We start from the raw sequence: 26,717 nt of genomic DNA on the forward strand, positions 1-26,717 counted from the left end.
AGTACAGGTGGTGGGAAGAGGAGCCAGTGAAATGCTTTGAGCATTTAAGCAGGAGGAAGAGAAGTGAGAAATGCTGTGGCTGCTGCAGTGTGTGAGGTGGGGTGGGAGGGCGCTAAGGGGGACTGAGCTAGACTAGTGTGAGATGAGTTAGGACTATTGCACCAGAAGACTGGAAATAAAAGCAAGACTACAGGGTATACCTCGAAGGCAGGAAGCCAGGGTAGTGAATTAATCTATCACTGGATTTGATTGGAAGTCTGCATCCTGCAACCACTACCTTTTCTCTTTTTGTAACCTTAAGCAAGTCTCTTGACTTTCATGCCACTGAATCTCAGTTGATTCCTCTGTCAAACAAAAATACCTGTCTGTCCAGCCATGCTTAGCTGTTGGAAAGAGATGGTGGTAGCACTTGCAAGAGCTCAGTGCTACAGGAAGATCAGAGATGAACTGGACCCAGTCCCTGCCAGGAAAAGTTTCAGTCTGGTAGATAAAGTGAGATGTGCACAGCAACTTCATGTACAAAGCTGCAGAATAAAGACCGTTAGAGAGCCCTGGCCGGTTTGGCTCAGTGGTTAGAGCGTTGGCCTGTGGTCCAGAGAGACCCGGGTTCGGTTCCCGCTAAGGGCGTATACCTCGGTTGTGGTTTGTCCTTTGTCCCTGGTCCTGGTTGGTCGTGGGGGTGGCAGCCACTCTATGTGTCCTTTTCACACCGATGTTTCTCTCCCTCCCACTCTATCTGAACAAAAAATGAAAAATGTCCTCAGGTAAGGTGAGGATTTAAAAAAAGACTTTGAGAGAAAGCTACTTTATTCAGAGGAAGCAGTCAGGGTGGACTTCTTGGAAAAGGCTTCTCTGAAATTAGTTTTGAAGAGTAAAAAGGATTCTAATAAGCAAATCAGTGGAATCATATGGGCAGACACAGAAGGAGGAACTCTAGGAACTTGTTCACTTATTTAGTTTTCTTTTTTAAACATTTTAATTTTGCTTATAATTTTGAATAGGTAATAAATTCACATGGTTCAAACTTCATTAAATATAAATGATTATACAGTGCAATTTCCCACCTGCCCCTAGACACCTAGTTTTTCTTTCCAGACCACCAAGGTTATCCTCTTTTTAATATTCTTCTAGAGATATTATTTGCATATCAAAGTGTATGTGTGTGTGTGTGTGTGTGTATCCCTTGAGTTACACAGTGGTAACATACCTGTTATTCTTCACCCTGATTTGTTTGTTTGTTTTGTTTGTTTGTTAATTCTCACACAAGGATATTTCTTCGTTGATTTTTTTAGATAGAATGGAAGGGAGGGAGGGAGGGAGAGAGAGAGAGAGAAACATCAATGTGAGAGAGACACATCAATCGGCTGACTCCCGCATGACCCCAACAGGGGCCGGGGATCGAACTTGCAACCCAAACAGGTGCCCTTGACCAGGAATTGAACCCTCCATACTTAGGTCAGTGGGCCGACACTCTAACCACTGAGCCAGACTGGTCAGGGCATGCCATAATTCTTTTAACCAGTTTCTTCTTTTTTAAAAATGTTTTTATTGATTTTAGAGAGAGGAAGGGAGAGGGAGAGAAATAACCTAAATTGGTTACCTCTTGTATGCCCCCTACTGAGGATTGGGCCCACAACCTGATCAGATATCCAAACAGCAACCTCTTGGTGCATGAAACAGACATTCAACCAACTGAGCCACAATGGCCAGGGCTTAACCAGTTTCTTGACTGATGGCTACTTAGTTTTTATTCATGAAACTAAAGAACTTTGGAGAATTATACCAAATTCAGTGTAGCTGAAGTTGGAAGCCTCTTCCATGTTGGTAACATTTCTCATAACCAGAAGCATAGCTCAGTTTTAACACTGTGGGCAGCCAGCTTGGGGAAGAGGAGACAGATACACATAAAAAGAGCCATTGTCTGCCCTGGCTGGGTCACTCAGTTGGTTGACTGAGCCAAGGTTGCAAGGTTCAGCTCCGTTCAGGATACATGCAGGAATCAACCACTGAATGTATGAATGTATGAATGAGGGGAACAACAACTTGATGTTTCTCTCTCTCGCTCTCAAATCAATAAATAGCCCCTGGCTGGGTATCTCAGTTGGTTAGAGCATTGTCCGTATACACCAAGGTTGTAAGTTGAGAGTTTGGTCTCTGGTCAGGGCACATACAAGAATCAACCAGTGGCCCTGGCCGGTTTGGCTCAGCGGTTAGAGTGTCGGCCTGCGGTCCAGAGAGACCCAAGTTCGGTTCCCGCTAAGGGCACGTACCTCGGTTGCAGTTTGTCCCCTGCCCTGGTTGGTTGTGCGGGTGGCAGCCACTCGATGTGTACCTTTCACATCGATGTTTCTCTCTCTCTCTTCCTCTCTCTCCTTCTCACTCTATCTGAACAAAAAATGGAAAAATGTCCTCGGGTGAGGATTAAAAAAAATTTAAAAAAAGAACCAATGAATGCATAAATAAGTGGAACAACAAATGGCTGTTTCTTTCCCTTTCTCTCTCTCTAAAAATTCTAAAAATAAATAAATTAAAATAAATATGAGTAAAACCAGTCAGTAAAATTTTTTTTGAAAACTTTTTTTTTAAATATGTTTTTATTGACTTTTTTAGAGAGAGAGATAAAAACATAGATGTGAGAGAGAAACACTGATTGGCTGTCTCCTGCATGTCCCAACAACCTGGGCACATGCCGTGACTGGGAACCGAACCGGGACCTTTCAGTCCATGGGACAATGCTCAATCCACTGAGCCACACTGCCCAGGCAATATAAAACATTTTTTTAAGTCGTCCTCTGACCACTTTCTCTATGGTCAGGTGGTCTGACCTCTGATCACATGTTAAACAGATTGTTTCTTGCTTTCAGGCTTTCTCCATCAATGTCTTTTTATCATAGTCTTAACAACAACTCCTCCCACCACTTTCCCTGACTATTTCTACCATTGCCTATCTATCGTGCTATGGGTAAGGTGATCATATAGTTTATCGTTCAAACCAGGACACTTCTGAGAGTGAGAGTGGCCACCATTAATAATGACAAAGAATCAGTGGGCAAAAGCCAAGACTGCTAAACTGGTCTGTCTGGTTCTCAAGTGAGGAGTCCAGCTGATAGACCAGGGGGCTTCTTGAAGAAAAGGACCATACCTTACTTATCTGGGTATCCCCGCATCTTCCCAGGGCATAATGTATAGTAGGTATTTAATGCTCATTTGTTGGTTCAACGGATGACCCAGGTGTAGGGAGTGCCAAGCAGTCCCTGGAGGGCTCCACAGAATGTTGAGGGGGAAGCGTTTCTAGCAACCCAGACTTTAACCTTTGATCCCCATCATTATTTATATCTGGGCTTTCCTTGTAGATATCCCCTTTGTGTACTGTATGATTTGACCTTTGTATCCTAAGCTTCAGATTATTTTCACAGCGCCTGGCTGAGACACACCAGGCTGAACCCTGGAAAGGCACTGGCCTCTCCTGGCCTCCTTATGGTCAGGGGCTGTGAGTGCCTACTGGTCAGCATGCTGCTGGTGACTAAGCAGTCCCAGAAGCCTTAGAGCCTGTAACTTGACTTCCATGGGTCCTCTTCCCCTTCCCTACCAGGCTCTTGTTGCAGAGTCCCCATCCACAGGGCTGTCTGGTGGTAGTCCTGAGCACCTCAGTTTCCCCATCGTTAGGGCCCCTGGGGAAAGATGCTGAGTGAGTACAGGGGAAGGTTTGTTGAGGCTGAGACCTAGCCTACGTAATTACCTGCTTAAATCCTCCCACCTTCCTAATTACTGTTATGATGGCTATACCCACTCAGCCGGGCATTCCTATTTCCCCTCTCCTCAGAATTCCCAACCCCTGGATAGCAGGAGGGAGCCCCCTGCCTCACTGGCCTTACTCTAGGGACCCATAAGAGAGGAGATGGTCCCCCTCCCTCAACCCCGAGCCTGTGTGGGCAGAACTGCCAGGAGGGACGGGAGGACAATCAGCAAGATGCCCTAGGCCTCAGTGCCCCGATCTGCAAAATGAGGGGATTGTATAGATGATCTCCGAGTTATCTAATGCTGGCATTGTGCATCTTCACCCCGCACTGTGATTCTGTCTGGGTTCAACAGAGCACCCCCAGGGGCCCATGGGGGGACCCTAAAACCAATCCCTTTACTCCCTTCCCTGTCTTCTCTCTTCTTTCTTTCTTTCTTTCTTTCTTTCTTTCTTTCTTTCTTTCTTTCTTTCTTTCTTTCCATTTATGTTCAGATAGAGTGAGAGGAAGAGAGGGAGAGAGAGAGAAACATTGATGTGAGAGAGACACATCGACTGGCTGCCTCCCGCAAGACAGCAACTAGGCCCGGGGACTGAACCCCAACCAAGGTGCGTACCCTTGACCGTAGTTGAACTCACGACTCTTTGGTCCACGGGCCAACACTCTGACCGCTGAGCCAAACCAGCCAGGGCTCTTTCCTTTTTCTTGAATTTTACATGGAACCTCAGAGTTCTGGGCAGGTGTTTATCCAGGGCTGGGCCTTCCCTATCCTAGCTGCCCCAGGAGATAAAAGGCCAGGGACAAGTAGCGACCTGGGCCATACTTCCTGGGCTTGCTGCAGGTCTGATCCTGGCCCATCCTGGGTTCAAACTTGATCCTCAGAGGCTGGAGCAAGGAACTGAGATGGGGCAGACTGGGCCTGCCCGCCAGCTCCACCCAGATACACTGAGTATGTGACTTCAAGTCTAGCCCCATCCCTGACTTCTTCACTCTGTGACCTTGAGCAAGTCACTTACCTTTTCTCTACGCCAGCTTCCCTGGGAGAAGTGTCATGGGGACAGATGTGGAAGCCATCCCATGTCTACGAAGTCAAATGCAGATACTATTGTGCCTGTTAAACTCCTTCTTAGTCCTGGTGACTGAAAGTGGTCACTCGCTCCCCAGAGCTCTGTGAATATTTTATTCAGATTTTACTTGTTGGTGTCCATTTATTTTTCCTCCAGTGATTATTCTTGGATATCACCGGGATTCTTGAAGTTCGCAAAGCACTAAAATTCAACTTAAAATGGCTTTAAAAAGTGTGTCATAGCCCTGGCCAGTTTGGCTCATCAGTTATAGCAATGGCCTATGAATCAGAGTCTCAGCTTCAATTCCCGGTCAAGGGCACGTACCTGGATTGCAGGTTCGATCCCCAGCTTGGGTCGGCAGGAGGCCACTAATCTAATCGATGTGTCTCTCTCACACTGATGTTTCTCTCTCTCTCCTTCCCTTCCACTGTGTCTAAAAATCAATGGAAAAATATCCTCTGGTGAGGATTAACCGGCATGCCAGTGTGCCTACTATGGCACATGGGTTGAAAAATCACTGTCCTAGAGCCATCCACAACACAGACCTACACTGAAACGTATAGGCATGAATTCTTGTGGGTGCTGGGTGTGCTGAGCTGTCAAACTGCTGTCCCAGGATAACCGGCAAGTGGTGGAGGATCAGAAAACGGCTCTTACCAGGGATGCTGGGCTTCTTGCAGCTGGATCAGATGGGGTGGGTGTCAGATGGGGTTGGTGACCAGGAAGGGGACCAACATGGCCAAAGATGCCAGAATACCAGAATTTCTTCCAGGCTAAGACAATGGTCAATTCCAGGCATGGAGCACTTCCAATCTAGCCTTCCCGACCCTAGCTGGGAGTCTCTGATCCAAGGTCTCATTTGTTCATTTGAATCGGAGTGACATGGAGAGAGGGACAGGGCTAGCCCAAGCATCGAGACATCTCAGATGAGTGCCTTCTGCTTTATGTGAGAAATATCTACCAAGGGGGACTCCAGAGTCTCCGCTTCCAGCCTCATCCAACCCACTGGCTGACTCCCAAACCACTCTCTATCTCTTCCACATCCTCCCCCACACCTGCGGGAACAGGGGTGGGGTGGGGTGGAGTGCCCACAGAGAAGAGGTCTGGCTTGTGTTTTTCAGATATTTTATTAAGAATAAGGCATATGACAGTCACCCTTAAAGCACAGGGCTCTATTTCTGTGGGTGAGTAAATACACTCTGAAAAGCATTGGAGTAAAAAGCACAGCCAACAGAGAATGTGGAGCAGGATGCCTCTGCCCTGCCCTGCCCGACCCCATTCAAGGCTGGCATCTCAGTGAGCAAGTGCTTCGCGGTCCCCAGCTCTTGGCACTGAGATGCTACTTTGCACCCCAGGCCGCCTTCCTCTCCACAAAGGAGGACTCCATTCTGCTGCTGATTTGGGGAAGGGCTACCCCATTTCAGCCCTGAACTGGTTCCCCAAACTGAAGTCTGCTGTGGATAGGATATGGGGAGGTGGGGGTATAGATCTGCACACTGCATTGCCCACTGGTCCCTGCGAGTGGGCAGCTTTCCTTCCTGGGTCCGCCCACACATGGGGTACGCTGGAGCTACAACTAGGGCCCCTGACTGTCCATTCAACATGGCCCTGCCCCAGTGGGGATCTGTGCAGCAGAGAAGAGGAGAGAAGGGGGAGGAGAAACAACCCTTTCCCTTCTAGTCACCTAAACATTGCAGGGGTTTGTGGAAGGGGGTCTTCCTTTGGCAGGATGTGTCCCCCAGGCTAGGAAGGGGGGAGTGCCAGAAGCTGTGGGCAGGGCAACCCCCAGGTCCTGAGGCCAAGGGCAGGCCACTGACTCTCGTTCCATTCTGCCGCCCTTAGGGTTTGTTCCAAACCTGGGGCAGGGCAGAGGGGTGGAGAGGAGTCTCTAGTCCAGGAGAGGGATGGGGAAAGGGAAAGTCTGTTAAAATTGGAAACCTGTGTCTGCCTCAGCCCCTCCTCCGGCTTGCTCAATGGAGTGGGAAGGGTTGTCTTATTTCCTTTCCCAGGCTGAGAGTTGAGTCAGCCGCCCCAGCACTCAGAACCTTTCATCTGGGGGATCTCCAACCACCCCACGAACAATTAAGTGTCATTATCTCTGGTTGTTGGAAGGACAGAAGCTGGGAGGTGCTGATGGGGGTCACTTGGGGAGAGGAAGGCAGGTCACTTGAGGATCCCTGGGCTGGGGGTTTGGTAGGGGTCCCCAGATGGATGCTTTGAGTTCAGGAGGGAAGGGGGAAGAGGGCTATTGCTATAGAGCTGTGGGGAGGTCAGGTGGCGTAGCTATGGCTTTTAGTGGGCGGGTGGATAAAGTACATCACCATTTCTGTAGAAGAATCTGCGCAACAAAGTCACCCTGTTCAACCCAAGTGTGGTTGTGGAAGATGAGGGTTTGGATGGGCATCTCCAGGGAGGCACCCTTTCCCTCCTTTCCACCGTCCTCTGGCCCCTTCAGGTGAGTGCAGCCGAGAGGAGCAAGGTCTCCTTACCCTGTCACACAGTGAAAGGGAGGTGACAGGACAAGGGAACACTGAGCTACACACGCTTGAGAGGAGATACTGAGGGCAGAGGCACAACCACAGAAGCTGGGGACGGGAGGGACAGGGGCAGGCACAGCAAGGGCCCCAGGCCACCACTGTGGCCCAAGTTAGACTGGAGAGCACTGTCTATCCCAAGGGTGCCCACACCTTGGCCTCTGCATCCCAGTGGCTGGACACCTAGACCAGCTGGTTATTGCTCGGTGGTCTCAGCAGTCCTGAGTGTGGCAGGCTGGGGAGGGCACTGCGTTTGTGTGGGCTGGGAGTGTGCTCCTCGGTTTTGCTTCTTGCTGATTCCCATCCTACTAACATATGTAATGAGAGAGGGTATGCCTGGGGATTCCTCTCTCTTCTTCATGGGAGCTGTGATGGCAGAAGGGTTCATCTCCCCTAGAGATCGCCTCCGCTCACCTCGAAGATCTTTGGGTGACATGCAGAATGCCCGGCCTCAGCCAGGGTCAGGACCTGCCAGGATGGGGTGTTTGTGAGTAAGGTAAAGGCCTCTCCCTGCCCCGTGTCCTCCCTCTGCAGTCCCTGGAAGACCTCACAGGCACTTAGGACTCAATGCAGGACCAAGGATGGAGGAAGGATGGCTTGGGGGTGGGAGGCTCTAGCGTTCTGTCTTCTTTCTAGGCTGGGCTTGTGGTGAGGGCATTGAGCTGAACCGGAAACTGCCTTTGGCCATGAGAGCGGAGCAGGGGGGAAAGGCAGCCAGCAGGTGGGCGTTACCCTTTCCATTTCACCTCTCCCCAAACTAGACAGGACCCTGAGCACCCCACCACTGTCAGGTCTGATAGCACTGGGGGCCTCCCTCCCCAGCCAACTCAAACCTCTATCAACGGCCACTTCCAAGAAGCCGTGTCCTTCTTCCAGCCTCTGGGTGCACCCAGCTAATTAGGAAGCTGGACAAAATTAGCACCAATGAACAGGACTAGGAAAACTCCCAGGGCGCACTCAGGTTCCCAGCTACCTTCTGAAGGCAGGTTCTGCCCCTGCATAGGCCGGAGTGTCCCTCACTTCCCCAGCACAGCTCCCAGTCTGCATCCCTGTCGGCACCCCTGGAGGAACTGCGCTGCAGACAGCTCGAGACTGGCCTCTGCCACCAACCCCGTCCGTGATCCTAAGGGTCTGTGAGGCTACCTTCCAGAAGTTCAAACTTCCATCAGGCCATACATCCCACCAGAGGCTCTGGGAGGAGGTTCTTCTAAAGTGTTAGGTGCTCACCTGTAAGGACCTATCAGCAGGGCAGGGGGAGGAGAAGCGGCTCCGAGGAAAAGGTCCAGCCTCTAGCCCATGAACCCGAGCCTCTCCCCTCGGAGGAAGGCTTGGAGGGAAGGGCAGCCGTGCGGGGCTGGGGGAGGCCGCGGGGGGAGGGGAGGGGTAGAGCTGGAAGGCCTAGGGGTGCTAAGTGCCACTCCGGTTCCTGGTTCCTTTCCGTAGGCCGGCCCAACCTTCCCCCTCGCACCAAACGATTGTCAGCTTTCCCAGGACAGGGCGCGACCCTCGCCCCCTTCCCTCCCAGGAGCAGGGTGGGGACCAGATAAGGATCTGCATTGCGAGTCCTCCACAAAAAAGGTGCGCTGGCGGAGCCCCGCGGAGCAGCTCCTTCGCGGGGCAGGGCAGCTCGAAGCTTCGGAGACGTTGGGAAATACAAAAGGCGGGGGCGGTTAGAAGGGATGGAGGAGCCAGGGCCACCTCGACCGGATCCCTGGAGGAGGGACCGGCTCCCTCGGCCCCGGGACCTGTCCGCAAGGCCCGGGCTCCGTTCCTAGCCGGGTGCTGGCCTCCCCCACTCCCCGCCGCCCCGCCAGCCCCGCGCCTATTCCGGGGCCCCGGGCGCACTGGGCAGGTTGGGCGCAGCCGGTGGGTCGGTTTGGTCCGGGGGCTCCAGGGTAGGCGGCTGGCGCGGGCTGCGGCCGCTGGACCGCGGGGGCCTCCGGGCATAGAGGAAGAGCGCGGGATCGGGCATTGGGTCGGCGTCGTCCAGGGCGCAGGCTGCGCGGTCCCAGGCGACCCAGTCCCGGCCCGGACCCTTGGCGGCGGCTTCCGTAGCGGGCGGGCGGCGGGATCGTTGTGCGCGCCGGCGGGGCCGGGGCTCGGCGGCGGCGCCGGGGCCCAGGCGCGGTGTCTGCAGTCTCTGGCGTGCCGCGTGCAGCTGGCAGGAGAGGTAGGCGGCCGCCTCGGTGTGCTTCTGCAGCTCGGTGCCTAGCACGGTGGCGCGGTGGCTGCGGCGACGCAGCTCCTCCAGGAAGCGCCGCTCCTCGGCGCGCAGGCTGCAGCGCAGTGCGGACACCAGCGCCTCGCGCTGAGCCACCTCCCGCCGCAGCTCCGAGTTGGCCGCCGCCCGCGCCTCCAGCTGCGACTCCAGCGCACGGCACTTGCTTTCCAGCTCCCGGGACGCCGCCTCTGGAAAGGGGAGATGGGGAGGAGAGGAGGTGATGGTGCAGACAGCTCACCCATCCTCCTAACTAAGCCCGGCGACTCCCTAGCTACACGTCCTGCCCCGCTCTCTCTCGCTCCCCATGGGCACATGGGCCTTCCCATTTCTCCCTCAGGGCCTTTGCACCTATCCTACCCTCGGCTTGCCCGCTCCTCCAATTCTTGAGGTTTCAGCTTAAGCGCAAAACTCTGACCATTTATTTACCCCACACATATTTGTTGAGCCCTTACTATGTGCACTGTGTCAGACACTGGCTATGGTGGCTAAGAAAACATTCCACAAGAAGCTTACAGCAAGCATAGTGGGAGAGGCATAGGGCAAAATTACAAATAGAGGTGAGATTCATATGTGACATGTGCCAATGCCACGACTAACAGGACACTGTGACCTGATCCAGGAAGGCTTCTCAGCAGAAGCGCGACATGGGCTAGGATCTGAAAGGTGAATAGGAGTTAAGTAGTGAGGAGAGGAAAGGCGTGTGCTTAGGGCAGAGGGGAGGACTGGTGCAAAAGCCCTGTGGCAGAGACATGCATGAACAAGGGACTGTTTGTTAGAACCGGCAGTGTGAGCAGGAGAGGGGAGTTTGTTCTGTAGAGAGACAGTTTATTACATTTTAAAACTTTTGGTTTACTTTATTGTTCGCCTTTGCCCATTGCATTGGGTTTCAATCCAGGATATACATTGGAACCTTTCAGAGAGCTTTAAAAAAGTTTCCTGAGCCCTGGCCAGTTTGACTCAGCGGTAGAGCATCAGTCTGTGGACCAATGAACTCTGGGTTGGATTCCAGCCAAGGGCATGTACCTCGTTATGGTTCATCCCCAGCCCTGGTTGGGGTTGTGCAGGAGGCAACCAGTCGATGTGTCCCTCTCACGTCGACATTTCTCTCTCTCTTTTTCTCCCTCTCTCTCTACCTGAAGATAAATATAAAAATATCCTCAGGTGAGGGTAAAAAAAATAATAATAATAAATTTCCCAGGCCCTACCAAAGACCAGTTGAATCGGAATCTCTGGGATTGAACCTGGGAAGTGGCACTTCTTAAATCTTCCCAGGTGATTCTAATTGACCCTCTGAGTTGCGGACCCTTGCTTCCTGGATTGTTAGCTTCGTTTCAGCAAGAACAGTATCCTGGATTGGCACATATGAGTGAGTGTAGGGGCATATGTTGCTGAAAGGTGACAAGTAGGTAAAAGGTGACTCTGGAGTGGACATGAAAAGCACTTGGTGATTTTCATAGAAAAAGAGGACAAAAAACCTCTCAAGCCCACTGAGAGAAAAGATAAAAACCAGGACACTGAGGCAGGGCCTTGAGCCCAGATGACCCCCAAAGCCTGTCCAGAGCAAGGATAATAGGTGGAATGAAAGCTGCTGTTGTCACAGAACTGTCTTTTCTGGTGTCTGGGACGTGTACCTCCTGCTTCCAAGTACCTAGGCACCAAGACATTGTCCATAGTTGCCACTTCAAGAAGTTGGCAGAATTCCTTCAAATCTCGAAGTGTTTATATCTTTTTTTTTTTTTTTTATCCTCACCCGAGGACATTTTTTTTCATTTCTTTTTTGTACAGATAGAGTGGGAGGGAGAGAGAGGAAGGGAGAGAGAGTGAGAAACATCGACGTGAAGGGACACATCGAGTGGCTGTCACCCGCACGACCAACCAGGGCCGGGGACAAACTGCAACCGAAGTACGTGCCCTTAGCGGGAACCGAACCCGGGTCTCTCCGGACCGCAGGTCGACGCTCTAACCGCTGAGCCAAACTGGCCAGGGCTCGAAGTGTTTATATCTTTATGCACACATACCCAAAGCAATTTGTAGGGCTCCCAACATCTTACCTTAAACTTCCAGCTTTCCCACCCCTCACCCTTCGTCATATAGCTCCCGATCTATAAGCAGCACATCAATACGGCAGGGGCTCCAGTCTTAAATCTCTCCTGGCTAAGAAATACTATTTCTGGGATTCATTTTTAGTTAAGCATTTACGGAATCCCTCTCCGTGGCAGGTAATATGTCTTGTACTTGGAGGCAATGGGTACTACCCAGTCCTAATTCTCAGAGATCATACAATCTGGTGCTTATGATCAGCAAAGCAAACCCTTCCATTAAAAAAATTTATTTCTGGTCAAAATAACAACATAAAATTTACCGCCCCATCAATTTTTTAAAAAATATTTATTTATTTTTTTGGTAAGTGCCCCTAGTGGGAACCGAACCCGGGTCTCTCTGGTCCGCAGGCCAACCGCTGAGCCAAACCAGCCAGGGCCCTATCAATTTTTAAGGGTACAGTTCAGTAATGTGAAGTATGCTCATAATGTTGTGCAACAGATCTCTAGAACTTTTTTATCTTGCAAAACTGAAACTCTACACCTATGAATACCAATCTTCCCGTCTCACCTGCCATTTTATGGATGAAGTAATAATCTTCAAAAGTAATCTTTTAGTGGAATTGTTACATTGGCAAGAAGTCATGCTTCTGTAAAATGAAAGATTTGCTAATGTGCATGTCTCTCTTCCCTTCTAGGCTAAGGGACTCCATATTGTCATTGTGTTGCATTTTGACACTGTATCTGGAAGGACATGGACACTGACTGTGAGAATCACTTGTGCAAGGATGGGAAGGATTGGGGAGGTAGGTCACAGAGAGGAATGAATTTGGCCAGGAGGACCTCCTGGACACTGTCTCCTACCTGCTTTCATTTTCCTGCTTTCGCCAGGAATATGGATACAGGGCACCATGTATGGTGGTGCAGGCTGTTCATTGCACAGGGTTATACAGCTGAATGGGCAAGAGGGGCTGACATCCCACACTGTGTTCCACAAGCTGAGGAGTGGCTGTCCCCAAGTCTGGACTGGGGACAGAGAAGGCTTGGGTCCTTCTAAGTGGTGGGAAAAGATGACCTATTGGGCCCTCATGGCACTTCCCCACCAGTCATACTTCTCTTACCTTGCTGGTGAGATTGGGCCTCTCTCATCTCCAGGTCATGAGTCAGTTCTGGGGGAAGAGAAAAGAAAAGGTAGCGTGTGTGTGTGTGTGTGTGTGTGTGTGTTCGCGTGTGTGCGCGATCAGGGAATGCTGGCTCAATGAAAGTGGCAATAAGGATCCTTAGGAACCATCCACATCACCCCATCCCCATTTTACTACAGCCCAGCAAGGGGAACAGATGGACAGAGGTGCCAACGCACAGCCTGAGCCTCATTTGTCTGATTCTAAACCCAGAGATCTTCCCAGTGCAAGCTTTGTGGCTGAGATTTGGGAGTTAGTTCAACTCTGGTGGGATTGAGGAGCCTGACTTGCTTTTGGGGCAGGAAAGTATTTGCTCCTTCCCAGGATGATGAACAAATACTTAACATGCCAACCAGTCAGAGTTGGTCTGAAGGACCCCCTACTGTGCAGGGCACAGACCCTTTCTGGTTAAATTGGTGGATCCAGGAAGGCTGGAGTGGCCTGGATCGGCTGCTTGGGGACACTGGAGGGGGACTCAGGGTAGTGGCTATTTACCAATAGGACACACACGTTTCACTATTTTCACAGCCAGTATTGTCACGCCAATGTTATTTTTTGAACACCAGCCCTGCCCCTCTCGCAGCCCAGTTCCGACTCGCTCCACCTGGTGGGGAGAAGGGCGTCTAGGAGGACAGCGCCACCTGGTGATGAAAGCCTGCAGGGCTCTTGGTACCAAGTGTGTGGCTTCGTGCTGAGGGGGCGGGCAGCCAAGGAGCCTGCCAAGGGCGCTAGTGCAGGGGCAGTTTCCTCCTGGGAACTGGCTGGCAGCCCAGTCACACCTCTCTGCCGCCTGTCTTCCCTGCCCCATGCCTTACAGCCCAGAAAGCCCTATCCCTCAGCCAGCTGAGTTGATCATTTTGTTAGCCCCCCAACCCCCCCCCCCCCAATTCCACCAGTAGCTGGGAAAGGGGCACGAGGGAGCCACCGCTGCCTGTATGAGGGCACGGACTCAGAAGCACCTTTGTGTACTGCAGGGGTGCAGTCGGCGCTCAGAGGGAGAAGGTGTGAACCTGGGGGTGGGAGAAGGTAACATGTCTCTGGGACCACCATGTGGCAGTACCTACAGAGACAGCCTTGTGGGTCTTCTGTTTGCCCCCACCCAGGGGCTTTGCTGGAGGTACCATCCCTGGGGAGGCCAGCTGCTGCTAGGAGACAGAAAGCTGGGGTGCCGAGGCTTTTTTGCTGTGACCGCAGCCTGAACCTTATCCCTGGGGCCCCTGGGAGCACTCTGATGCCTCCACCCCCAGGGCTTCCTGGGGCCAACTTGGCCCCTTCTCCAAGGCCCTGCATTGTAGCTCAAGGGAACCTGGAGTAGGTTCAGGAACATAGCTCAGGGACTTGGGCTAATTCCCTGTGGACTGGTTTCTCCTCAGCCCTTAACCACAAGAGTTGGGGGAGGGGAGATGAACATCAGCTGGGCCCCTCAGCCCCATCTATCAAATCTCCCTGCTCAGCCCTGGCCAGTGTGGCTCCCTTGCACCGAAAGGTTGCCAGTCTGATCCTGGTCAGGGCACATGCCCCCTTTGCAGGCTGGATTCCCAGGCAATCCTTGGTAAGGGGTGTGAGGAGGCAGCCAATTGATGTCATGCTCTCACATCGATGTTTCTCCTTCTCTCCCTCTCCCTTCCTCTCTCTAAACATCAATAAACTATTTTTAAAAATCTCCCTGCTTATCTTCTGGTCAGAGTTCCCTCAGTTTTGATGAGTATGTTGTGAGGTCAGATACACTATGACCTTGGGCCAGTGACAGCACCTCTCTGAGCCTCAGTTTTCTCATCTGCATAATGGGGATAAGATTGCTCCTGCCTCACAGGGAGCTGTTGCTGGGATTAAACGGGAGAAAGAAACAGAAGGTTCAGCCCAGGGCTGAGTCAGTACTGAACACACGGGGCAGTTCTTGTTATCAGCCGGCCACGCCACCACCCAGAACACATTCATGCACCTCTCGAGCCCTTTATTCTGAGTCTTCATCTCTTTTTGGTAGGCTCTCCCAGCACCCTGCCCCCTTGGCTCCTACAGTGGGCCTCCCATTCCCATGAGCCCTCTTGAATGTTCTTTTTAAATCTCTTCTGTTCTGCTCTCTTCTCCTCACTCCCCCACCCTTGGAGGGAGGGCCTTATCCAGTCATTTTAGCCCCAAGGGCAGCTGCCCCGGCCAGCCCAGAGTTATTTTTATCTCCTTAATCAATAACCTAGAGGCTGCAGGCCCAGACCCATCTGAGAAGGGTGATGGGGGCCGAGGGCCCTCTGTTCCTGCCTATCATACTTCTTGGGATCCTGGCCTGTGTCCTGAGTGGAAGGACTCAGGTCTTTAGAATGAGGGCAAAACAAAAAGAAATTAAAGGAGCAACTGTAGGGTCTTGGGGTTTGCTCATCTCAATTTTCCTTGAATGTTACTGCAATGAAAAACTGGCATCATGCTCTGGCCAGTTTTCTCAGTGGTTAGAGCATCAGCCTGTGGACCAGAGAGTCCTGGGTTTGGTTCCCGCTAAGGGCATGTACCTTGGTTGCAGTTTTTCCCTGCCCCGGTTGGGGTCATGTGGGTGGCAACCAGTCGATGTGTCTCTCTCGCATTGATATTTCTCTCTCTCTCTTCTTCCCTCTCTCCCTCCAGCTCTATCTGAGGATAAATGCAAAAATGTCCTCGGGTGCAGATAAAAAAAAGAAAAACTGGCATTGAACTGCCCTGACTGGTGTGGGTCAGTGGTTAGAGCATCTGTCCATGCACTGGAGGGTCATGGGTCAAGGGCATGTACCTGGGTTGCAGGTTTGAATCCCAGCACTGGGCAGGCATGTGCGGGAGGCAACCAATCGATGTGTCTCTCTCACATCGATGTTTCTCTCTCCCCCCCCCCCGCCTTCCACCCTCTCTAAAAATCAATGGAAAAAAAAAATATCCTCGGGTGAGGATTAACAACAACAAAAAGTGGCATCAGGCAGGGGTGAGTCAGTGTGGGGCTGGCTCTGCTGCCATGCAGGCTTTGGGGGAGAGTCCGGGGAGCCTGGCAGTTGAACCTGCATATGGAGTGGGAGGAGGCTGTGGGGGCTGAGTCAGGACTACCAGTTTTTTATGCCAAAGTGAGAAACCAGGCAGGTTGCTCAGACGCTCTGGACCTCAGTTTCCTCTGGGGAATGGAGAGCTTCCCATGAGCAGGGGTGGAAGGGAGACAGAAGTCTGACCATCCTGGGCAGAGAATGTGCAGAAAGCCACAGAGGCACAAGGGAGGGGGAATCTAGAGGTCTGGGTTCTAATCCTAGTTCTGCCAGTAACATATCCTATGATTCTCTCTGGGCCTCAATTTACCAACCTGTCCAATGAGGAGGTGGCGCTGTTCCAGTGAGACGGTCTGTGAGTCACTGGCTCTGAAGCCTGCACTTAGAGACTCGGCCTGGGTGAACACTTGGGCCAGAGCCAGGCCTCTGAGAGGGCCAGGCAGCTGAGGCCTGAGGTCCAAGAGTGAGGTCAGGCCTGGGATTTAGCTTTGTCCTCAGGGCCTTCCTCTGTTCTGCTCACATATCCAATCGGTTGCCAAGTCCTTTCCTTTCATCTGCTTCCCACTGGTCCTCCTCTTTCTATCCCTGTCTCTCCTCTGGACCATGCCATCGGCCCTGCCACCAGTCTCCCTACGCCCCTCTCCCACCAAGTCACCTTCCATAAACTGCCAGGGGGAGTTCCGTAATGCGGCACGATGCCGCTCGAAACCTCCAGCGACTCCCGCTCCCCCGGACAGGTCGGACTTCTTAGCTGTCCCGGTATTTGTCAAGCTCTTCCATGGTCTGGCTCCAGCCGTGTTTCTCACCAGTCTCTTCTGAGCTCAGCTTTACCCATCAAATAGGACTTTCCCTACACTTCTGGTTTCCTGCCTGCGGACTTGCCCTGCTGTTTCCCTCATCTGGAATGCCTTCTCTACCTCCATCCCCCGTAATACCTCAGCATATCTAAATCTTACTCAGCCTCCTCTGGGGGGCCCGGGCTACCTGGTCTCCTCCGTGTCACGCCCACCGCAAGCTGGACATGGTCCTGCCCATGAACTCCTGTCAGCCCTCCTCCTTGTCCGTTATCTTAAGAGTCTCCCTGTGTGTGTGTGTCTGCAGCTAGACTGCGGGCTTCTCAGCGCTGCGAGGTGCTGGGTGAATATTTGTTAGAAAGGGACAGGAAATGGCCAGGAATGGTTCCCGGGTTTCCCTCTGCTACCAAACTAGAACGCTTTGCCCTGAAAACTCAGTTTCGTCATTCAAAAAAACGGGTGATGAACAGCCACCCGGCAGGACTGCTGTGAATCCTGAGAGGCTCGCGGCGGACAGCCCATCAGTGATGATGACTGTGAAGACGATGGTCACCTCTGCCGCCCCCGCCCCCACCCCCCGGCCGTCTCTCCTGGCCTCACCTGAGCAGCGTTTCTGCAGCCTCAGGATCTCCAGGTGCAGGTCCCGCAGCAGGGTCATCTGCTCTTTTTTCAGAAAGCTGATGTGGCGTTGCACGCTCTGGATCTGATGCTCTAGGGACACGGTATCCATGGCAACCCAGGCCTGGGCTCCACCTGGGGAGGATGACAAGGTGAACCCACATCTTCTGGGCCCAACTGCCCTGCCCACCCTCAGATCCCTCACAGTCACCTCCAATCTGGGGTCCTATTGCCACCGGGCGGACCATTCTGCCACTGTGATCATTCCTCCTGTATTTACTCACGAAAGAAAGCTTCATGAACAAGTCGAGTGTTGGCAGGGAAGTAGAGTTATTCTCATTTAACAGATGAAGAGCCAGAGGCCCAGAGGGCAATGGCCTCACTCCCCTGCCCCATGGCCTCTTCTACTTTTCCACGAGGAAAACCAATGGGACAGCAAAGTTATAAAGAGAAACAGAGATGGGATCTAGCCTGCTTCTTAACCAGTGGTGTGACTGGGCAAGCCTCTTCCTCTCCGGGCTCTTGGTTTGCTCATGGCCAACGGAGTCGGGGAGTAGAACCCTGAGGTCTCTTCCAGCTCTGCCACCCTGCAAGCATTCCGGCTCAGGGGTGACCGTCACCTGGCAGGGCAGCAGGATGGCTCTGAGCACACCCTCTCCCAGTTCAATGCCACGTCTCTGACTTAACCTCAGGCCAGGGCTCTGGGCTCTTCCAAGTCCTGGGGGAGGAAGATCTGATGAATGTTTTACCAACACGGACTTTGTGGGCTGAAGGCAGGAGGTAGAGTCCCTTTCTAAGAGAGGAATGGGAAAGGGTGCTAAGGAGACCCATGTGGTGAATCCATGGTGGAACTTAAGACACTGATGGGAAGGGGAGACTTGCATCCCCAAATCCTAAGGATGGCCCGGCCTTTCAGCTCTCCCTCTTTCGGCCCCGCCCTTCCCCAGTGAGTCTCTCCTATGGTGATGAGTGTCCTAGGGAGACAGAGGCAAGGGCAGTGGAGGCCCAGACCTCTGGAGCCCAGGACTCAGAGCTCATGCCTTCTCTCCAGGGAATCCCTAAGCTTTGGAAGGACCTGCCCCACCGGTTCCAGGAATTCCCTGTGCAGTGGAGACGGAAGCCAGCCGATGGATGCTCTGTTCAGCAAATGGTCCCTTCCAGGTTGGTTTCCATGTAAGTTTCTGTAAGTCCAGACTTTTACTTGTAGGGTCACACCAAGCAGCTCCACCTGAGACCCTCACATTCATAGGCTTCTCTTTCTGGGCTCCTTATACCCTCTTGACCCTCCTGGTCCAACCAAATATGCCTTTCATTTCAGCAGAGTGGCCTTTTGACCTGTGAGAATCACTGCTGCATTTACTGACCGTCTGCTAAGTTTAAACAACTTGATACCCATTATCTTACTTCTGCCAGCCACTCTTCAGTAGGTATGACCACCCCCATTTCACAAACAAACTTAGAGTCAGAGCCAAAGCAACTCGTGCCAGTTCACATGGTCAGTAAGTGGTGGCAGACCCAATTCTCCAACCAAGTCTTTTGAATCCAATGAAGATTCGCAATAGTTACACTGAGGACAATCTGGGTTTGAGTCCTGAGTTTTTCAGTTACCTGCTGTGTGACTTTGGGTGAGAAAGTTAACCTCTCTGAACCTTTCTCCCCTCTCTATGTCAGATAGGGCTACTAATAGTAACAGGATTAAATGAGATTTAAAAGGGTAGAGCACTTGTCCCAGGACCTACATCAATCAGTGCCACACCCCTTCTGGTCTCTGTTAAATGTGTGAGGAGGTGAAGCCATGTCTTGATTTGCACATTTCTTTATCAGTCATTCATTCAGTGAGTTCCTTTTTTTTAAATCCTCACCCAAGGATATTTTTTCTCTTTATCATCAGATAGAGTGGGAGGGAGGTAGAGAGAGAGAGAGAAACAATGTGATAAAGCCACATCGACTGGTTGCCTCCTGCACGACCCGACCAGGGTCGGGGACAAACCACAACCAAGGTACGTGCTCTTGACCAGAATCGAACCTGGGGACTCATTGGTCCGAGGGCTGCTGATGCTGTAACCACTGAGCAAAACCAGCCAGGGCGTGAGTTCCTTTTTTTTAGTTAATCCTCACTCGAGGATGTTTTTCCATTGATTTTTAGATAGAGTGGAAGGGAGGGAGGGAAGAGAGAGAGAAACATTGATTGGTTGCCTTCTGCATGACCCCAACCAGGGCCGGGAGTCAAACCTGCAACCCAGGTATGTGCCCTTGACTGGGAATTGAACCCACGGCTCTTTGGTCCATGGACCAATGCTACTAACCTCTGAGCCAAACTGGCCAGTGCTCAATGAGTTACTATTGCCGACTGCTGTGCTGGGCACAGAGAACACTGATGAACAAAACAAAATCCTACCGTCACCATGGCAGGGTGGCTCAGTGGGTTGGAGTGTCATCCAGTATACCAAAAGGTCATGTGGGTTCAATCCCCAGCTAGGGCGTGTATTGGAGGTAACCGATCCATGTTTCTCCCTCACACTGATGTTTCTCTCTCTCTCTCAAAAAGTAACAATAAAAAATATAAACATATCTTCGGGTGAGGATTACAAAAAAAAAAAACTTCTTGCTCTCATGGAGATCACAGGGCTTAGGGAAGAGAAACAAACAAACAAAAAATGCATCACACAAATAATAATACAAATAAGTTTACAATTACAGTTTGTGACAGGTGCCATGAGAGATACCTACAGTGTACTGTGAAAGAATATAGAGTGGGACCTATTTTAGATTTAGGTTCAAAGGCGGTCTCTTCAAGGAAGTGATTTTAGGCCAAGACCTCATGGCAGACAGAATTCTAAGAGGGTCCGCAGGATTCCCAGCCCCTGCTGGTCATGCTCTCCTACATTATCCCCTCCCCTGGGCGAGGGAGGGACTGTAAATATGACAGATTTCACTCCTGTGATCAGGTTTATGACAGAGACGCAGGTGTAATTAGAGCCTCTAATCAGTTGCTTTGAGTTCATCAAAAGGGAGATTATTCTGGGCAGGCCAGTTCAAAGGGCCCTTATTGAATGAAGGAAGAGATCTGAAGCCTGAGCGAAATTCTGCTGCTGGCCTTGAAGGGGTAAACTGCCATGCTGTGAGACCGCCTATGGAGGAAGCTCCGTGCAAGGACCCGAGAAAGGCTCCTAGTAGCTGGGGATGGTCCCTGGCCGACAGCTACAAGACCCTGGGCTTCAGTCCTACAACCACAAGGACCTAAATTCTGCTAACAACCTAAGGGATCCTGGAAGTGGATCCCTCCCTAGTTGAGCCTTCAGATGAGGATGCAGTTGGTCTTGATTTCAGCCTTGTGAGATCCGGAGAAGAGGACCCAGGTAAACAGTGCCAGACTCCTGATCCTTGGAGACTGAGAAAATAAATTTGTGTTGTTTTAAGTCACTTAGTTTGTGGTAATTTGTTATGCAGCAACAGAAAAGTAATAAAGACTTGAAGGAGAGGTAGGAGGTAGTCAGCAGAGCCCCGGGAAGAGCATCCCAAACAGGAAGAGCATTTGTGAGAGCCCAGAGGTGTGATGATGACAGGTGACATTTATTGAGTGTGGACTATGCACCAAGCCCTCTGTGCTAAGTGCTTCACATGGTTGTCTTGAGAAACAGGGATGTTGCCAAATGCTGATGAAGGCTGCCGTGTAAATTATTGGGGGAGAGTTGCAAGAAGTGAGGTTAGCAAGGGAAGCATCACACAGGGTCTGTAAACTATGCTAAGAATTTTGGATTAATACTAAGTGAATTGGGAAATTATTAAAGGATTTTAGGCAGTGAGGGACATTATTTGCATTTTTAAAAAAAATCCTCACCCGAGGATATTTTTTCTTTTTTCTCTTTTTTATTCCTCACCCGAGGGTATTTTTCTATTTATCATTAGAGAGAGTGGGAGGGAGGGAGAGAGAGAAAGACAGAGAGAAACGTCGATGTGATAGAGACTCATCGGTGGCTGCTTCCTCACCACCCGACCAGGGCCGGGGACGAACCACAACGGAGGTATATGCCCTTGACAGGAACTGAACCTGGGACTCTTTGGTTCGTGGGCCGACATTCTAACTGCTGAACCAAACCGGCCAAACAGGGCCCAAGGATATTTTTCCCTTTATTTTCAGACAAAGTGGGAGGGGAAGAGAGAGAAAGACAGACAGACAGACATCGATGTGAGAGAGACACATGGATTGGTTGCCTCCTGGATGATCCAGACCAGGGCCAGGGATCGAACGGCAACCAAGGTGCGTGCCCTTAACCGGAATCAAATTTGTGACTCTGGTCTGTGGGTTGATGCTGTAACCACTAAGTCAAACCTGCCAGGGCCATTGGTAGATTCTTATATGTGCCTGACTGGGGATCAAACCTGCAGCGTTGGCGTATTGGGACAATGCTCTAACCAACTGAGCTACCCGGCCAGGGTGGCTGTTGTCACTTTTTAATTTGTCAGTCTAAATAGTCAGGTATTGCATGTTTTAAAAATTCTTGTGGCACACTGGTTGGAAATCGCTGGGTTAAGTCACGATGGGGAGGAGGATGTCCAGGATGTTTAACCACTTTCTGGTTTGGGCCTTTCACACTGGACCTCTTTTACACTGGAACTCTTCTCTACCTACTCCTAAGGCGATCTCGTCCAATCCCATGGCTGTAAAGTCTATTTCTATGTTGACTGGTACACTAGCTCTCCCCTGAACACTAGACTGACTACCTAATATGTCATTTGGATTTCTCACAGGTCCCTCAAACTTGTCAGTCCCAGTACTGAACTCTTGTGATCGCTCCTGCAAACCTCTTGCCTACTGTTCGCCACCTGGATAATCAGCATTGCTATTTGCCTCTTCATTCAGTTGCTCAGGACCAATGATTAGGGGTCATCTTGTCTTCCTTTCTTCGTATTCCACAACCGCAACCCAGGTACACGCCCTTGACTGGGAATCAGTGCGTGGGCCGATGCTCTAACCACTGAACACACCAGCCAGGGCACAAGATAGATTGGTTTATTCCCTAGTGCCTAGGACAGAATCTGGTAAGTAGATACTCTGTAAATATCTGTAGAGTGCACGAATGAGTGAATTTGTGGAGCCGGATGAACTGATGTGGAGGGGCAGATTTACAGAGAAGGTAAGATCCAGCCTGAGACATGTTAGATTTGGTATGCTCAAGAGACCTCAGGCAGGGAGAAACAGATGTCAAGAGGGCAGTGGAATATACTGGTGCGTTACTCGGGAGGAACAGGTGAGCTGTGTCTGTGTTGGGATATGTGTGCCTGCGTGTCTGTACGTGCACCTGGGCCCATGTGCGTGCCTCAAGGAAATGCATGTATGTGTGCTTGCACATGTGTGTGTGGGATTGCATCTCTTGAATCTATGCGTCTGCTGTGTGTGAACTGGAAGATGAAGGCATGTGAGCCTGTGCTTAGATGGAGAGAAAACGTCTGTTCCCAGCTGCTGAAATGCAAATGTTTCAAAAGAGTCAAAATCCTTTCCACACAGCCCTGGAGACGGACCCTGGCCACAGTGACAGACTGAGCCAACCAGCTGTTTCCATGCCTTCCCAGAAAGACTTGAGTATTTGCTTCCAACTAAGCAGGCTGCTCTTCTCAGGACAGAAATTTGGGTCACAAACGATCTTGGCAAATATTCTTTCTTAGATGTTATTGTTTAGTTTGTTTAGGGGGAGGGCGGGAAGTGGAGTGGGCAAGGGGGAGCCAGGGACAACACAGATCTCTGTGTGTGTGACTGGGGAGTCACATGTACTTGGAAGACCCAACTCAGAAAAATGTCAGGTTTTCATATAGAAATGAAGTCCTCGAACCTCCCGGCGTCAGGACCTTGTATGTGAGGACAAGGTCTGGGCCAGTAGCAGCAGCTAAGGGGTAAGAGCTATCAGCTCCATCTTCTCCCCACACCCAGACTGAGATGCTCAACCTCACGGGTTAAAGTGAGAAGGGTCCCTCATCTCTGTCCACTGTCCTGACTACCTCAGGAACTGTGCAGTTTCTGCAGTCCACCTTCTCCCAGTGCTCCTACTGTTTTGTTTTCCAGCTTGATGAAAAATGTTCATTTTAAAGAATTGTCACCAAGAATAAAAAAGGACCTGTAACACAGGCTTCACAATTTAAAGACTTAATTCTAAGTACTCTTGACATGCTTCTCATCAGTCTGAAAGAAAGTTACAGGAGCATTTGAGATCTTGCTTCTCTGGCATGTTGTCTGTTTGGCTCAAATAAACTCAAATCAACTCATGAAAGGAAGAAAAACAGAAAGAGAGAGAGAAGAAAGAAAGAAAGAAAGAAAGAAAGAAAGAGGAAGGAAATGAGAGAAAGAAAAAAGAGAAGGAAGGAAGGAAGAAAGAAAGAGAGAAAGAAAGAAAAAGAGAGAGAAAGAAAGAAAGAAAGAAAGAGGAAGGAAATGAAAGAAAGAAAAAAGAGAAGGAAGGAAGAAAGAGATAGAGAGAGAAAGAAAGAAAGGAAGAAAGAAAGGAAGACAGAAAGGAAGAAAGAAAGAAAGAAAGATTTTTTTCCCTTGGGGAAGTTGGTGGGATGAACCTTGTGTGTTCAGGTCTCCAGCCACAGTGTCAGGTGCAGGAACCTTCTGACCCTGGCACAATTGTGACTCTAAGGCCTGAGCTCCTGATCCTTGAAAAAGACTTCACCTCCTGCTTATCTCTTTGGAGCTTCCTGGTACCCACTTCCCTCCCCAGCTGTCTGCCTACCACTGACTTGTGAAATAGGAACTTGTGGTCCTCTCTCCTCTCCAGTTCCTATAGTTCTTTGGATTGGAAGGACCATAGAAAGTACAGAATCATAGAACTCAGGGTTCTGAAGGGCCTTCAGAATCATCTCAATCAGTGATTTTCAAATTTGCTCCATGGAGCCCCAGAATTCTGCAGAGGGGTCTCAGATGTTTCCAAAAGGGTTGGGAAAAAGGGCAGGGCTCCAGGCTTTGCTGTTTTTATCCTTCTTTTATATGATGGGCTTGTGTATACAAATTCATTGGAGAGAAGGCTTCTGCTAACCAAAAGTTTGAGAACTACTTTTATAGTTTGATCTTCTTTTGGGTGGCTGATTACTCCCCCTCCCTTGTCTGCTCAATGTCCCCGAGCCCCTGCTGCCCCCATCTCTCCGTCAGGCAGAAGCAGTGCCTGGAGAGGACCCAGAACTGAAGCCTCTTGTTTTCTGCTTGCATGGAGTTTTTAGTGTTTGCCACCCCTCACCCTTGACCGCTTCTCTTGTCCCACTTTCTATTTCATTCTTAATATATATTTTTTTCTCTTTAGGACTGCAAATATTTATTCAGTCAACAAATATTCTTGAGCTGTTCTGAACACTCAATACCCAGATTCTGTTAAAACCCTTTAAGTATGCCTTCTTGTTTCAAGGAGAATGCTGAACTTATGTTTATCATTCTAATTGCCAGGGAAGGTATATTAGACAGGACAGTCATGGTAATAAATGAATACATAAATGAATTAAAATGTTCTTTACTTTTCTTAGTTGTTACTCCTCTTAACTACCTGAATCTGAGGGTTGGGGTAGGAAGGAAAGCAAGAACTCAAAAAGTCTTTCTCAGACACGATGCACAGGTAATAATACTTATAATAGTCATCACTGCACAGGTACTAATACTTATAATAATAAATGGCTTGCACTGTTCTTAGCATTTTACATATATTGGTTCATTTATCTTCATAATAGCCCTACATCAAAGGTTCTATTAGTATGTACATCCACTTCATAGATGAGGAAACAGGCTTAGAGGGTTAAGTAGTTTGCCCAATATACATGGCCGACCGTGCCCGGGCAGTGTGGAGCACCCCACTGGGCACTCACCCTGGCATTCAAGGCCCTTCACAATCTAAAGGCAGTCACATTTGCAGTCTGATCCTCTCCTCTTTTGGATACTACCTTTTGCTTCTATCACAACAAACTCTCCTCATACTTGTGAACATCCCTCATTTACTATTTCCCTGTCCTATCTTTGCCTCCTTAAACCTTTTAAGGATGCTACCCTGCTCAAATGCAGGAAGTCTTCTCACACCCCCACCAAGCGGAAATGACTCTCTTCTGCTACTATGTTCCCCAAGCATTCCACCACGTAGTGTGTGTGTGTGTGTGTGTGTGTGTGTGTGTGTGTGTGTGTGTCTGGCTTCTGCTCCAAACAATAAGTTTCCTGAGGGCAGGGCTTTGTCTCCATGGAACAGGAGCACAAGGAATGTTGGTGAAACAGGCAGAATGAGTTGAGTGTTATTGGCAATCACCAGGGAAAGTAAGTGCATGTATTAAAAAATAATTACTCCCCTCAACCTCAAGTTCTTGGCTTTCCTGGGGATTTGAGTTGGGAACAAGAAGTCAGCTCTTGACAAATGTTTGAGACTGTAAGGTGGGGTCATTTGGCTGGTGGTGGAGCCACATTCTCTAAGGGTCTCCTGGTCCTCTCCACTCCAGGACCCTCCTCCTCTAATACACCTAGGTTATGGCTCCCCACTCAACTGAAGACCCCAGGACCTCTAACCTCAGCAAAGCAGGGGATCCAGGAACACAGGAGAGGGATATATGGGGGAAACGAAGCTCCCGCCCCCTTCAGTCTTGATGTTCTGCCCTGATTACGCCTCCAATATGACTCCCAGAGAAGGGGGGGGGGCATGTGGAGACTAAGGAGGATGAGGAAGAGAGGTATTAGAGGAGAGGGAAAGACAGGCAGAAAGAAAGAGGTGTGTGGCAGGAGGTGGCAAGAGGTGGCGGTGGCTTGACCTCGGCTACTCTGGACTCTCCGCCAGGGCCGGGAAGGGCCCAAGTCTGGGCAGTGGAGGACAACTTCTGCCAGCAGCCCGTGGGTCCGGTCTGCCTCCCGCGCGCTGCGGTGCCCAGCCCCACGCCAGCCCTCTCAGGGGAGCTGGTCAGCCTCGCTGCTCCCCGCTAGGGGCCACCTCGGCACCCACCCCCCAAGCCCACAGGCCTCCTCACCTTCAGGACCAGAAGGAGCGACAGGCCAGAGGAGCCCTGGGTCCGCGGGCTGGGTGGGGGGAGGAGCTCTTCTTCCCCACGCTAGCTGCGTCGGGGGTTCCGCAGCGCCCGCCCCGGCTGCGGCGCCATCAGCTGCTTCGAAGCTGCGGGGCGGTGGTGTCCGGGTTCCCGGGGCTCCGGGGCGACAAGGTGGGGGGGTCCGGGGCTGCCTCCAGGCGTAAACACCCAGCAACGTGACCGGAACTGGCGAACGAGCCGTAGGGGGGAGCTGAGGGGGCGGGAGAGATAAGGGGGAGGGGAGGGACCAGGAACTGGCGGGGAGGGGCCGTGGGCGGGGCGGGGGGGGAAGGGAGGCTGGCGGCGCGCTGTCGGGAGAGGGGAGGGGGAGCCCCGAGTGCCGCGGGAGCCGGGTCTAAGGACCCCGGCGGGCCCCTGGAACTCGCGGAGCTGGCTTTGGCTGGGAGCTGGAAGGGAAACCTGGGGAACACGCCAGTCACTTGGCGAGCCAGGCGCGGCTGCCGGATCAGCACCGCGGACAGCGCCCGGGCCGT

The 26,717-nt window shown here is 51.1% G+C and overlaps 1 protein-coding gene across 1 annotated transcript; it reads right to left on the reverse strand.

Annotated features, from left to right (window-relative positions):
- Nucleotides 1-9,136: 9,136 nt before the first annotated feature.
- Nucleotides 9,137-26,210, reverse strand: CCDC92B (coiled-coil domain containing 92B). The gene is made up of 4 exons (XM_036268913.1): nucleotides 26,167-26,210; nucleotides 17,167-17,319; nucleotides 12,720-12,767; nucleotides 9,137-9,747 (listed from the first exon to the last, which is right to left on the reverse strand). Exons 2-4 carry the CDS (start codon nucleotides 17,294-17,296, stop codon nucleotides 9,161-9,163), a joined length of 765 nt encoding a protein of 254 aa, XP_036124806.1. The 5' UTR covers nucleotides 17,297-17,319; nucleotides 26,167-26,210; the 3' UTR covers nucleotides 9,137-9,160.
- Nucleotides 26,211-26,717: the final 507 nt, after the last annotated feature.

Source organism: Molossus molossus, unplaced genomic scaffold (assembly GCF_014108415.1).
Source record: "Molossus molossus isolate mMolMol1 unplaced genomic scaffold, mMolMol1.p scaffold_m16_p_19, whole genome shotgun sequence".
Lineage (NCBI taxonomy): Eukaryota > Metazoa > Chordata > Mammalia > Chiroptera > Molossidae > Molossus > Molossus molossus.